A 12,834-nucleotide genomic window follows, 5' to 3' on the forward strand; every position below is an offset into this window, starting at 1 on the left:
CAGGTGTTTTGGACTTCAACTCCCACCATTCCTAACAGCCGGTAGGCTGTTAGGAATGGTGGGAGTTGAAGTCCAAAACACCTGGAGGGCCCAAGTTTGCCCATGCCTGGCTTACACTGTAGAATGAATGCAGCTGGACTGTCATTGTTCAATGCTATGGAATCAAGGGAATTATAGCTTGACCAAGTCTTGCCTTTGCAAAACCTGAGCAGGATGAGTTGGGAGATCTCTCATCCATAGTTTCACCATCAGTTGACTTGATGGGAAAACTTAAGGACAACAAGAAGATAGATTGATGGGGACAAGAGGACTTTCCAAGGCAGGATGGGGACTTCTTTCCCTCCCCAAAAACCCTCCTCTTCCTTACCCGATGCTTGGAGCCAAAGGGGTGCCAGGATCGGGGTCTCTTCTCCCTCCAGCCATCCTCTGCTTCCCCGTCTTCAGTTTTGGTTTTGTTTCTCGAAGTGGGTTTCAAAGTTTCAAGCCTCTGCTCCCATTTTGGAGGCAGGCGGAACAAGGCAGGCTCGGAGTTTCCCATGGGGCGGTGCATCTAGGTCAGGTGGTGAGAGGAGGAGGAGGGCTTCCTGCCAGACTAACTAGAACTCCCCCGGCTTTGCATCTACACTGTCGACTTAACGCGGTTTGATACCGCTTAGACTGCCATGGCTCAGGGCTATGGAATCCCGGGAGCAGCCTGCTCTGCTGAAGAGTGCTGGGTGCTCCACCAAACTTCAAATCCCAGGGTTAAAGATCCATTTGGAACAGGTCTTTGCATGCCTCTCTAGTAGAATATTGTTTCCCCCTTTTAAAAATATATATTGAGAGCAAGACAACTTTACTTATATACCAGGTTGGATGTTTATCTGGCTTTCTTGCTTCTTTTTTTTGTCCACTAAACTCATAGCCATTGCTATTTCCTAACTTTTAAGGCCAATCTATCACAACGATGGGCAACCTTTTGCGCTTGATGTGTCAAAATTCACCTAAAAAACCTAGCATGACTCGGGTGGTGTGTCACTTTAAGAAAAAAACCATAATTTCGCAATATGTATGGTTTAAATAACAAAAATGTATAATTGTAATATATAACTGTATTTAATAAATCAAAAACTATTTACTACCATTATTTCCATGTACAACAATCTATGGTATCTCTTGCAGTTTCTCTCTATTCTAGTTTCCATGTAGTCATGAATAATGAATAATATAATAATAATATAATAATAGTAATAATATAATAATATACTACAATAATAATAGAATAATAATAGAATGATATAGTAAAATGTGCATAATTTCCATGGAATAAACAAAAAAAACCACTGGACCAAATCACACCAAATTTGGCCACAAAAGACATAAGTCATCCAATCAATCTGTGTCAGCAAAAATGGCTAGGCGTGTCAGTGCTGACACGCGTATCATAGGTTGGCCATCACTGATCTATAACATAATAAAATAAATAAATAAAATAATAAATGAATATAACTAATAATTAAATAATATACAGGGTGTTTGAAAAAGAACTCCCTATTCACCATTTATGGAGCCCCCAATGGCACAATGTGTTAAACTACTGAGCTGCTGAACTTGCAGATCAAAAGGTCGCAGGTTCAAATCCAGGGAGCGGAGTGAGCGCCCACTGTTAGCTCCAGCTTCTGCCAACCTAGCAGTTCGAAAACATGCAAATGTGAGTAGATCAATAGGTACCGCTCCGGCAGGAAGGTAACGGCGTTCCATGCAGTCATGAAAGCCTTTGCCAACACACTGTCAAACTAAAATGTAGTTGCACCTTGTGGCTGGATCTACACTGACATAGTAGTTCGAACTACATTATATGGTAGTGAGGATCCAGCCTATGTCACCCACTATTGGGTTGGTTGGAAAGAACAAGGAAAGCCGTTCCTTTGAGTGCTTCCTTCACTTTTTACAAGTTCTTCCTGGCTTACACAAACACCCTCTGCACTGTTCAGACATGCGGTTGCACCCACAGCCGTCAACGGGGGAAATTCCAGATTGCAAAATTCACCCGGCCAAGAGATAGGTGGAAGCCTTGCGACAAAAGCACATCTGTGTTTTATTCTCGACTGTCATCGCTTTTCAGAGTTTAATCTGCATTAGTAAAAAGGAAGTCACCCCAAGGCTGATCTCGCCCCGTCATAGTTTGGAGCTTATGGTCATGGCACAGTTCCCTTTTTAAAAGGTAGCCTGGCCACCTGTGTGTTGATATTTCTCCTTTTAAGGTAAAAGTTGCCCCCTTTTAAAAAAATTCAAGAGAAGTGAATAGGGATTAACAACAACAACAACAACAACAACAACAACAACAGAACAGGCTAGCACACATTTTGGTGTCTCAGACTTTATATGTGTTTCTGGACATATTTGACCTGCTGATTTCTTTTTTTTTTTAAACCAAGAGAAGTAAATAGGGAGTAGTAGTAGTAGTCATAATAATAATAATAATAATAATAATAATAATAATAATAATAATAATAATAATAAATGTCCAAAATGGGAGAAAGAACTTTTGTCTGAGTCAAGTGTGAATGTTACAATTGGCCACCTTGATTAGCATTGAATAGCCTTGCAGCTTCAAAGCCTAGTTTCTTCCTAGAACCAGGTTTCTCGCACCCTGGACATGCCACAGATAGATAAACCCCACTTACCCAGTTTCCAACAGGCCTCACAACCTCTGAGGATGCCTGCCACAGATATGGGTGAAACATCAGGAGAGAATGCTTCTGGAACATGGCCAAACAGCCTGGAAAACTCACAGCAACCCCATGATTCTGGCCATGAAAGCCTTTGACAGCACATATTATCAAACTGTTAAAATTTTGCGGTGCAGAAACATGCAGAGTTTATCTGGTTAATAATATTTACATCTGTAGTCATGTGGTTGCTCAGCAAACATGAAGGCTTAGAAGATAAGTTTATCTAATTTATGGACAGATTCACAAAATCTGAAGGTCCGTGTGATTGCTTCATAGTTTGGCTGTGATATATTCCTAAGCTATGTCTAATGGTGCCTCTGCACTGCAGAATTAATGCAGTTTGACGCCACTCGAACTGCCATGGCCCAATACTATGGAATCCTGTGCCTACTGTAATCTCTAGTAAACAGCGAAAACGAGAATAATATTTACATCTGTAGTCATGTGGTGGCTCAGCAAACATCAAGACGATCAAAATAGTTCTCAGACTAAGAGGAAACAATAGCATGGTGAAGCAGCAAGTCAACTCTGGCATATCCCTACCAAATTAATTGCTGATACCAGCTATTATAATTATGAACGGGTGGATGGTGGCACATCTACAGTGTAAACTTAATGTAGTTTGACACAAGTTTAACTGTCATGTCTCAATGCTATGGAATCATAGGAAGTGTAGGTTTTACTTCTTTAGCTTTCTCGGACAAGGACTGCTGGTGCTTCAACAAGCAACCCTCTGGGTACAAATGCTTAGTGAAATATCTTTTCTTATACGTATTTTCTTGGGGATCCTGCACAAATGCTTTACGAAACGCCACAAATGCTTTCCTATAGCAATTGTACACTTTTAATGTGAAAATAATCCCATTTCTAAACAAAAGCCAAGGTAAACAGGATCCAAATTTCGCAATCTACACTCCTTGCATCCAATGACACAGGTTCAAGTTCATCCAAATGTTTACCATAATAACACACTTCTTGTAAAGATATCACAAAATATAGTAAAATACAATCACAGCTACAGCTCCGGAAGTGATCTCCAATGGGAATAAAGTTTGTGGAAATCGTTTCACAATACATGTCTTGATACGATGCCACATATTGTAGTTGTTTTTCTTAATCTGCTTATTTTATTATCTTATATTTATTGTGATGTACTCTGATTGTTGTGTATGTGATTTAAATATGTTGCAAGCCGCTTTGGTTCCCGTGAGAGAGAAAAGCGGGATATAAATAAACAGTTATTATTTTATTGTATGACACGGCAAACAAGATAGACATGCTGGATTTCATATCACAAAATCACAAGTCGAACACTTCCCAAGTGTTTAGGACTGTGTGATGTATTCATTATCATCATTATTATTATCATCATCATTATTTTAAAGGTTCTCTCATCCTTTCTCCTTTAGTACTACTTCACTTATCTCAAGGCTAAAGGCAGATTTTGAAGTCCCACCCTGGGGAACGCCTTGAATCAATACAGATCCGTGTCCTTCAGTCTCAAAAATTGGAAAATCTAAGCTCCATATCAGCCTTAAAATGCCACTTGAGTTTCTGCCCTTGGTTTTCAGTTCCTGGCATCTTACCTTGACAATCTGAGGCCTCTTCTGAATGTCCCCTCGTCCCAATGCTGAAAAAAAGTTATAAACAAGGCCAGATGTGGGACAAAGCAATGACTGTTGTATTTGTTTATTTTCTCTGGGAAATTCCCTTCATAATTTATCACCCGCCCTCTTGGCCTTCGAGGACGTCCGGCAACTGTAGTGCCATCTAGTGAAAGCCTCAGCAAGTCTCAAAAAAGTTACTTAACAACCAAACTACACATCAAACTGATATCATTATACAGATCATGGGTCAGATTATTTTCCAAAGCACTTTGACATCATTTTAACTTTCATGGAGATGTAGTTTTACAAGATCTTTAGCCTTCTCTGTCAAACAGTCCTGGTGCCTCACCAAACTACAAATCCCAGGACTGCATAGTATTGAGCCATGCCTGTTAAAATGGTGTCAAGACTGCATTAATTCCACAGTGTCAATGAATACTAGTTTTCCATAAAATCATGTAGGTTTGATGGCATTAAATAAAAGTAATTTGAAGTCCTGGACAGACTAGAAAGCTTTTCTGGATAATAACAGATTCCTTGGGTTGCTGTGACTTTTCTGGGCTCTATGACCATGTTCCAGAAGCATTTTCTCCTGATGTTTCACCCACATCTATGGCACCTCTCAGAGGTTGTGAGGTCCGTTAGAAACTGGGTAAGTGGGTTTATATATGTGATGAATGTCCAGGGTGGGAGAAACAACCAGGAAGTAACCAGACTTTGAAGCTGCAAAGCTATTCAATACTAATCAAGGTGGCCAATTGCAATATTGTGAGGTCTGCTGGAAACTATGGCAGGCAACTTCAGAAATGCTAATCAAAGGGACCAATTGCATTCACACTTGCCCCCAACAGACAAGAGTTCTTTCTTCCATCCTGGGCATATATAAACCCCACTTGCCTTATCTCCAACAGATCTCACAACCTCTGAGGATGCCTGCCATAGATGTGGGTGAAAGGTCAGAAGAAAATGCATCTGGAAGATGGCCATACAGCCTGGAAAACTCACAGCAACCCAGTGATTCCCGAAAAATCCTTTGACAACAAATAGATTCATTTATTACAATTTGTAATATAGTGAAGATGAAAAACATTTTTTGCTGCATGTCTGCAAGGCAGAATCCTGGGATATCGAAATGGACATAACCAAAACTGCACACTATTTTTGTATATTGTCTCCATACAAAAACTTCATCCCTAAAATATCCCCCAGAAATTACTATAAAGTCGCTTTGGTGGACCTAGCAAATTCCTAGATAGGATACTTCTGTAGGAATTACTAGGTCTTCCAGGGAAACTCTGTGTTAATTCTGATAATATAATGATCTTTGGAAATATCCATGGTTTCAAGCAACCATGGTCTTTACTGTATAATTCATCTGATAATTTATAACACACCGCACCAGCATTATATATACCATAACTGATAATGCATAGGTTTCTTTTGTATCAGATCAGATTAAAATATTCCGGAGGGCAGAGGGAAGATCAGGGAACGCAAAGCAGTAGTTGCTCTCCAGAGTCCGCTTAGGCTCCACTCGCTGCCCTTCCAGCAACATAATGCTTCGTTCGGGGCCAAAAATGGCTGAAACAGCAAAACCTGGCAGGGGCAATAGAGCGGGCCGTCTGAGCACTGACCCCATTGCTTGGGCAAAGTCCTTATTTGTGGTGGTAACAGCCGTTGGTGCGACGCCGTTCAGGATCCCGCTGACCCCTTCCCGTTCTAGTACATGGACCAAGATGCCCGCCAAATCCGCCACGTGGATCCAAGGAAAAGGCTGGTGGCCAGAAGAGATGGGCCCTCCCAGACCGAGGCGAAAGGGCCACAACATCTGGGCGATGGCACCACCGTCCTTGCCCAGCACAACACCTGCAGGCAAGGAAAGGGACAATAGTCATTTATAGAGCCATGTTTAGTTCTGTAGGATTGTTACCACTCCCATGCCCTACCCTATTTGCACAAGGACCTTAGGGTGCATCTACACTGTAAAATTAATGCAGTTTGGCCCTGCTTTAACTGCCATGACTCATTGCTATGGAATCCTGGAATATATAGAGGCACCAACTCTCTTTGGAAGTGAAGGCTAAAGTCCCATGATTCTATAGCATTGAGCTATGGCGGTGAAATTGAGGTCAAACTGCATTAATTCTCCAGTAATTAAAAGCAAATTAAGGCAAGTAAAAACTTAACTCAATGCAACACAGTTTCACTGCATTATAAAAACAACTTTAAGAGTGCAGTATTTCTTTGATTTTTCCCCTCCTACAGTTGTTTGAGAATTCTGGTTGCTTGAGTCCCAGATAACTGTGTGTTTACTGGACCTATACTTGCTTATAGGTACATAATGAAATATCTTAAGTGATGGGATCCAGATTTAAACTCAATATCCATTTAGGTTTTGTATATATATAGACTGGAGGTGATTTTATACAATGTTTTCAATGATGTTGTACACGACACCAAATTTGTATATACTGAACCTTCAGAAAACAAAGGTGTGACTATCTCTGCCACTCAGGTGGGCAATTTTGGAATTCTGGATATGATAATAAATAATAATAAATCTTTATTTATACCCCGCCCCATCTCCCAACAAGAGACTCAGAGCGGCTTACAGCCATAAAACATAGTAGATAACAGAATAACAAAATAAGTAACATATCAAATGTAAAACAATCACAAAATTATACTTTTTGTGCCATCGGCATATCTTATGCTTCACCTCACCAGATCTCACAACTGCTTGGCGTGTGACTTCACCAGGGATTTGAGCCGCTGCTTCCCAGTGGGTTACTAGGCGAGAGAAGAAATCGAAGTCTCCACCGGGACTGTCTTCTGTGTATTTTGTGGTGTGGCTGGGCCGGTAATATCCTGGAATAACAATAACAACAACAACAACATTAGTTTTGTACCCCACCACCATCTCCCCAAGGGGACTCGGAGCGGCTTACCTGTGGGCGAGCCCGGTCAACATCATAGAATATAATCACATTAAAATATATACACAATATTATAAAACAGAATAAAAACAACAATTATAACAACATAGCAGTTGTGACAGAATAAAAACAATCTCCAATCAATGACCAAAGAGCCTGTAATAAAGTCCATTTCTAAAACATTTCACAACCATTTTACTAAGGTACATAGGAGGCCTACCACCTTGCACTGCTGTAGGTAGATGTTTTCCTCTATAATTGTGACTTAATGACCTTGCTTTTCTTAACTCTCTTATACCAGGAAGCATTGCGTAAAAGAATCCTGCAGCAAAAAACTGTTCGGTTAATCGAAAACAAGGTGATGATTTGGCCCCAGAAAACTCCATGATAGCTCTAGGGTTGCTAAAAGTTGGAAACAATTTGAAGACACATAGCAACAAACAGGTGATTATGACATTTTCTTGGCATTTGTTTAGAGACTATTTGCTCTTGATTTTCTTTGAGGCTGAAAGAGTGTGACTTGCACAATGGGTTTCTATAGTCAAGGAGGGATTTCAACCATAATGTCATGAGTCAGTCCAACATTCAAAGCAATACACCCCACTGTCTCTCATATATGCTGTAACCCGCCTTGAGCCAAGGATTATTATATCCTTTCCTCACGTCGAGCATGCACAGACTGAGGTCCTCCAGCTCACTGCTTTTTAAAGTGCGGGTCCCAACCACAAATGAAGTCCCTTTAGCACAATGTTTTGGTCAAAAAAATTGGCGACAATAAAAGATTATTGGCTGCAACCCATTTACACAACATGCAGTATTCACAGTGGATTCTGCAAAAAATGCTTGAGATGTACTCCACAAAAAAAGAAAACCAGGCTGGTTAGCCAGAGGTGCAAATGCTGGTTTATTATCAGTACATCTTTATACCTATTTTATACACCTGGGGTCCTGTTAAAATTTCTCAGACAAAAAGGGGTCACAAATGGAAAACATTTAAGATGCACGGCGTTATATATTTTTAGCTGCTACTCCCACTGAGTACATGAGAAATGATGGAGCTCAATTTCACTAGCATTGAAAAGCTTCACCCAACGTCCTCTTAAGCTTTTCTTACAATCCCTTTAGGTCCTTGTTGTATTTTATTTTAAATTTATGGTGTTTAGTTGTAATGACAGAAGTAGCATAACCCATGTCAGAAAATTAAGCGGAAATTAACAGGAAAGGAAAGTGGGGAAAGTCCGATTTCACACTTTTGCACCACGAACTTATTTTTCTTGTTGTCCCCATTAAACTTTTTCCGGACTCTGTCTTCAACCACATCACCTCTGTCCTTCTCTGTTTTGTAACCCCCATTTCCTTTCAGATGCCTTGCGTATCTTCCTTCCTGTTGACTTCACAGCATCACAACTTGTCCCCCCCAGGTGTTTTCCCCGTTTTCTTTCCTCCAAATCATCCCCTTATATAACCTGTGCCATTGGTCAATACTTTTCTAATAATAGCTTCAACCTCAGAAGCTGAAATATTTGTGAACGTTCCAAGGCATCTCAGCAATTTGGTTAATGGATGGCTTTGGCCAGAAATAGGACAAAACATTTGAATTTTAATATGCAGCTATTGTTTTGGCTAAGTCCTCTGTGTCTCGGCACACACATTTTCTTGCAAGATGCATCAGTAGTTGGTTGAATAGTGGAAGAACCATGTGGACTGATATCTCTAACACAGCTTCCAACCGAGGGTGTATCTACACTCTAGAATTAATGCAGTTTGACACCACTTTAACTGCCATGGCTCAATGCTAGGGAATTCCAAGAGCTGAGGTTCTACGAGCTCTTTAGCCATCTCTGGCAAATAGGGCTGGTCCCTCAGCAAACTAAGTCTCTCATGAGTCTATGGTATTGTTCCATGGCAGTGAAAGTGGTGCCAAACTACAGTAATTCTACAGTGTAGCTGTACCATTTTTGACAAAAACCATTACTGATGACACTCAAGTGTGAATGTTGCAATTGGCCACCTTGATTAGCATTGAATGCCCTTGCAGCTTCAAAGCCTGGCTGCATGAGGTTTATATATTCCATAGCTATATATATTTGCCTAGTTTCCAACAAACCTCACAACCTCTGAGGATGCCTGCCATAGATGTGGGTGAAGCATCAGGAGAGAATGCTTCTGGAACATAGCCATACAGTCCAGAAAACTCACAGCAACTCATTTGACATTGGTTACAGGTTATGCCAAAACCTTCAACCTCAACTCATCATTTTTGCTACTGACTCTGGATACATCTACTCTGTAAAATTAATGCAGTTTGGGCCAATATAATTGAGCCAAGGCACTTTACTGCCTTGGCTCAATGCTATGGGATCATGGCATTTGAAGTTTGGTGAGGCGCCGGCACTCTTTGGCAAAAAAAGGCTGAAGACCTTGGAAAACTACAGCTCCCCATGTTGTGTAGCTTCAAACAATGGCAGTTAAAGTGGTGTCAAACTGCATTCATTCAGCAATGTAGATGCACTAGTAGAGTCCCATTTCCAAGATATCTCATTATGTATATATGCAAATTTAGGAATGTCAAAATCCATAATAACAAATCATCATTGAAAACAGTCATTGTAGATCACATATGCACAACCTATATTGAGTTTTGGAAATTTTCTGCCCAAAAGTAGATCAAAAAGTTGCTGCTGGTTACCTACGCCCGTGACCAGGACCCAGGCTTGAGGTGGGTGTTCAGCCCCAGCAATGGCTTTTGCCAAGGCTTTTGTGGTCTCTATCCGGCTGGCGACCACCTCCTGGCGAAAGGATTCACTCCATCTGCAGGAGCAAGACAAATAGTCAAGGAGTCGCATCTCATATTATTTGGTTCTCTACTCCAAAACAAAAGAGCAACGGACCCCACCACTATTTATTATTATCCAGCTTTTCTCCTTACCTGGGATTCAAGATAGCTTATAATTATTTAAACAGGCATGGGCAAACTTTGGCCCTCCAGGTGTTTTCGACCAACTCCTGGTAGGCTGTTAGGAATTTTGGGAGTTGTGGAGCGCCAAAGTTTACCCATGCCTGGCATAACTATATGTATACTATAGAATTAATACACCTTGAAAATACATTACCTGCCATGTCTCAATGCTATGGAATTGTGGAGCTGTAGTTTGTTGAGGCTCCAGCACCTTTTAGTAGAGAAGGCCAGATAAAATTGCAACCCCGATGATAGCATGGAGCCATGGCTATTAAAAGTGGATTCAAACTGCATTAATTAATTCTACAGTGTAGTTGCCCTCTATGGTACTTGTGATTGCCAAATTCCAGACCCTGTACAAACTTGGCCAGTAGTGAAATAATGGGATGGAAAAAACCATAAAATCTTATCAACAATCCCCTCCCATATTTTTTCCAAGTGCGGATGGACTTACCTTCGGAGGGGGTTGAGGACATTTTCTCCAGAAAGGTTGACCACACCTTCACAAGGAGGGAGCCCCAAGCGGGAAAGTTCATCCTGGGGAACACAGATGGAGAAACACAATAGTAACAGAGAAAAAAGGCTTTACACTGGGTCAACTTGACCAATACGGGCAACTGTCGTTCTGCTAATTTTCAGCCTGGATTTTGTCCTCCTGATGGCTCTAATTAAGCACACTTCATTCAAAACCAGAAATGATCTGGTGTTTTCAGGAAAGAAGTTGCACTTGTCACTCCAAAGGCAAGCAGTTCAGTGTTCTCTGGGTACATCTACACTGTAGAATTGATGCAGTTTGACACCATCTTAGAATAATAGAATTGGAAGAGACTACATATATAAATAAAATATAAATACTGCAAATACATAAATAAATACATTGGCCATCCAGTCCAACCTCCTGCCATGCAGGAAAAGTACGATCAAAGCATCCCCGACAGATGGCCATTCAGACTCCAAAGAATTGCCAATCTTTTAATTGCTTCAAGGTACATTTTATATGGCTCTGTATACACTGACCATTCAATGCAGTTTCAAACCAGTATTGAAGGAAACGGCTTCGCTGTGCAGATGATTACATCGCAAATCCCAGAACTAGTCTGAGACTGATTATATATACCAAAGGGCATTGGTGCACACTCTAGTCTTTCTTTCGTGCCCTTTTGTGGGAATTTGTTGTCAGGTTGCTACAGTTTGAAGCTAACTTTGAACTGCATTAAATACTCAGTATAGATGGGGCCACAGTTCCAGGTAGAATCAAAGCCCACGCCACATACCCAGGTAATTCGGTTCTTTCCGGGACTGCGGGAAACCAGGGTAACTTCATGGCCTCGGTCCTTCAACAACCGGGTTAAGGCTCTGCCAACAAATCCAGTCCCACCACCTAATCAAAATATAGGTATGTAATTCATAAATGGCATCAATGCTGATCAAGGTGATCAATTGCAACATTCTCGCTTGCCTCGAACACACAAGAGTTCTTTCTCCCACCCTGGACATCATCCCACAGATATGTAAACCTCACCTGCCTAGTTTCCAACAGACCTCACAACCTCTGAGGATGCCTGCCATAGATGTGGGCAAAACGTCAAGAGAGAATGATTCCGGAACATGGCCATACAGCCTGGAAAACTCACAGCAACCCAGTGATTCCAGCCATGAAAGTCTTCAACACCTTCAACTCATCATTTTTTTCTACTGACACTGTATGCATCTAAACTGTAGAATTAATGAAATTTTGGCCAATCTCATTCAGTCAAGGCACTTTACTGTCTTGGCTCAATGCAATGGGATTGTGGAATTTGTACTTCTGTGAGGTACCAGCACTCTCTGGCAGAAAAAGACTAAAGACCTTGGAAAACTAAAGCTCCCAAGGTTCCATATCTTTGAACAATGGTAGTTAAAGTTGTGTCAAACTGCATTTATTCAGCAATGTAGATGCATTAGTAGAGAGTCCCATTTTCGAGATATCTCATTATGTATATATGCAAATTTAGGAATTACAAAATCCATAATAATATAATCATCGAAAACAGTCATTGTAGATAACTTATGCTCAACCTGTATCGAGTTTTGGAGTTTTTCTGCCCAAAATTTGCTTCAAAGGTTGCTGCTCCTCGTGCCAATCAAATTACAAATCCAAATCTAATACAGTGTTGTTTTCTTTTGCCAATAAAAACAATGAATGCTTATTCTATTTGCAAAACAACATCAAACCCTTTGCATACATGAAACTTGTTCCTAATCCACTCACCTACTAACACTCTCATGGTTAAAGCAGGATAGCCGCGCATGCGCAGAGAAGCTTTCTGACAGCCACCAGGAACACAGACTTGGAGAAAAATTAGAGAATCACAAAAAACATACTCTGAAGTAAGCGAATTGGAGTTAATCTATTTTTCATAGATCTGTGGCTCCGTTTGAGAAACATTTGTTTTTATAAACGTAAGAACTTAATTCCTCAGCCAGGTCGTTTCAGTGATTTTTAAAAAGTGATTTTTACTCCCAAATTCCCATTAGGCAAACTGTAAATGAAGAATTTACTTAATTCTGACATTTGGACTTCAGTTCCCACAATCCCTTGTCATTGGTTAAAAGCAGCTGAGGCTTCTGGGAGTTGA

General features: G+C 40.7%; 2 protein-coding genes across 5 annotated transcripts in view; both read right to left on the reverse strand.

Annotated features, from left to right (window-relative positions):
* LOC100563741 (protein KHNYN) overlaps positions 1-4,438 on the reverse strand; it is a 25,046-nt gene extending 20,608 nt beyond the window's left edge. Inside the window, exon 1 of one of the 3 annotated variants that reach the window (XM_008115361.3) lies at positions 4,301-4,438. The gene's annotated coding sequence lies outside the window, so the exon portion shown is untranslated. The other 2 variants (XM_062957247.1, XM_003223852.4) reach the window with 2 other exon arrangements.
* sdr39u1 (short chain dehydrogenase/reductase family 39U member 1) lies at positions 3,942-12,809 on the reverse strand. 2 transcript variants are annotated; one of them, XM_008115360.3, is made up of 7 exons: positions 12,468-12,809; positions 11,491-11,597; positions 10,671-10,753; positions 9,947-10,068; positions 7,046-7,189; positions 5,956-6,187; positions 3,942-4,344 (listed from the first exon to the last, which is right to left on the reverse strand). In XM_008115360.3, the coding sequence occupies exons 1-7, from the start codon at positions 12,505-12,507 to the stop codon at positions 4,215-4,217; spliced, it is 858 nt and encodes a 285-aa protein (XP_008113567.1). In that variant the 5' UTR covers positions 12,508-12,809; the 3' UTR covers positions 3,942-4,214. The 2 variants fall into 2 exon arrangements, with proteins under 2 accessions (XP_008113567.1, XP_003223901.2); XM_003223853.4 differs by lacking the exon at positions 3,942-4,344 and having other exon boundaries at positions 4,388-6,187; positions 12,468-12,800.
* Between the last annotated feature and the right edge of the window lie 25 nt (positions 12,810-12,834).

The sequence above is a fragment of the Anolis carolinensis genome, chromosome 6, assembly GCF_035594765.1.
Source record: "Anolis carolinensis isolate JA03-04 chromosome 6, rAnoCar3.1.pri, whole genome shotgun sequence".
Lineage (NCBI taxonomy): Eukaryota > Metazoa > Chordata > Lepidosauria > Squamata > Dactyloidae > Anolis > Anolis carolinensis.

Excerpts from the sequence above, each read along its gene's own strand:
- sdr39u1 (XM_003223853.4), bottom strand. The coding sequence starts at position 12,507 with ATGCGCGGCTATCCTGCTTTAACCATGAGAGTGTTAGTAG. Across the intron at positions 10,069-10,670 it reads GTCCTCAACCCCCTCCGAAG|ATGGAGTGAATCCTTTCGCC; the intron begins GTAAGTCCATCC and ends TTGCTCCTGCAG. Across the intron at positions 6,188-7,045 it reads CCAAGCAGTTGTGAGATCTG|GTGTTGTGCTGGGCAAGGAC; the intron begins GTGAGGTGAAGC and ends CCTTGCCTGCAG.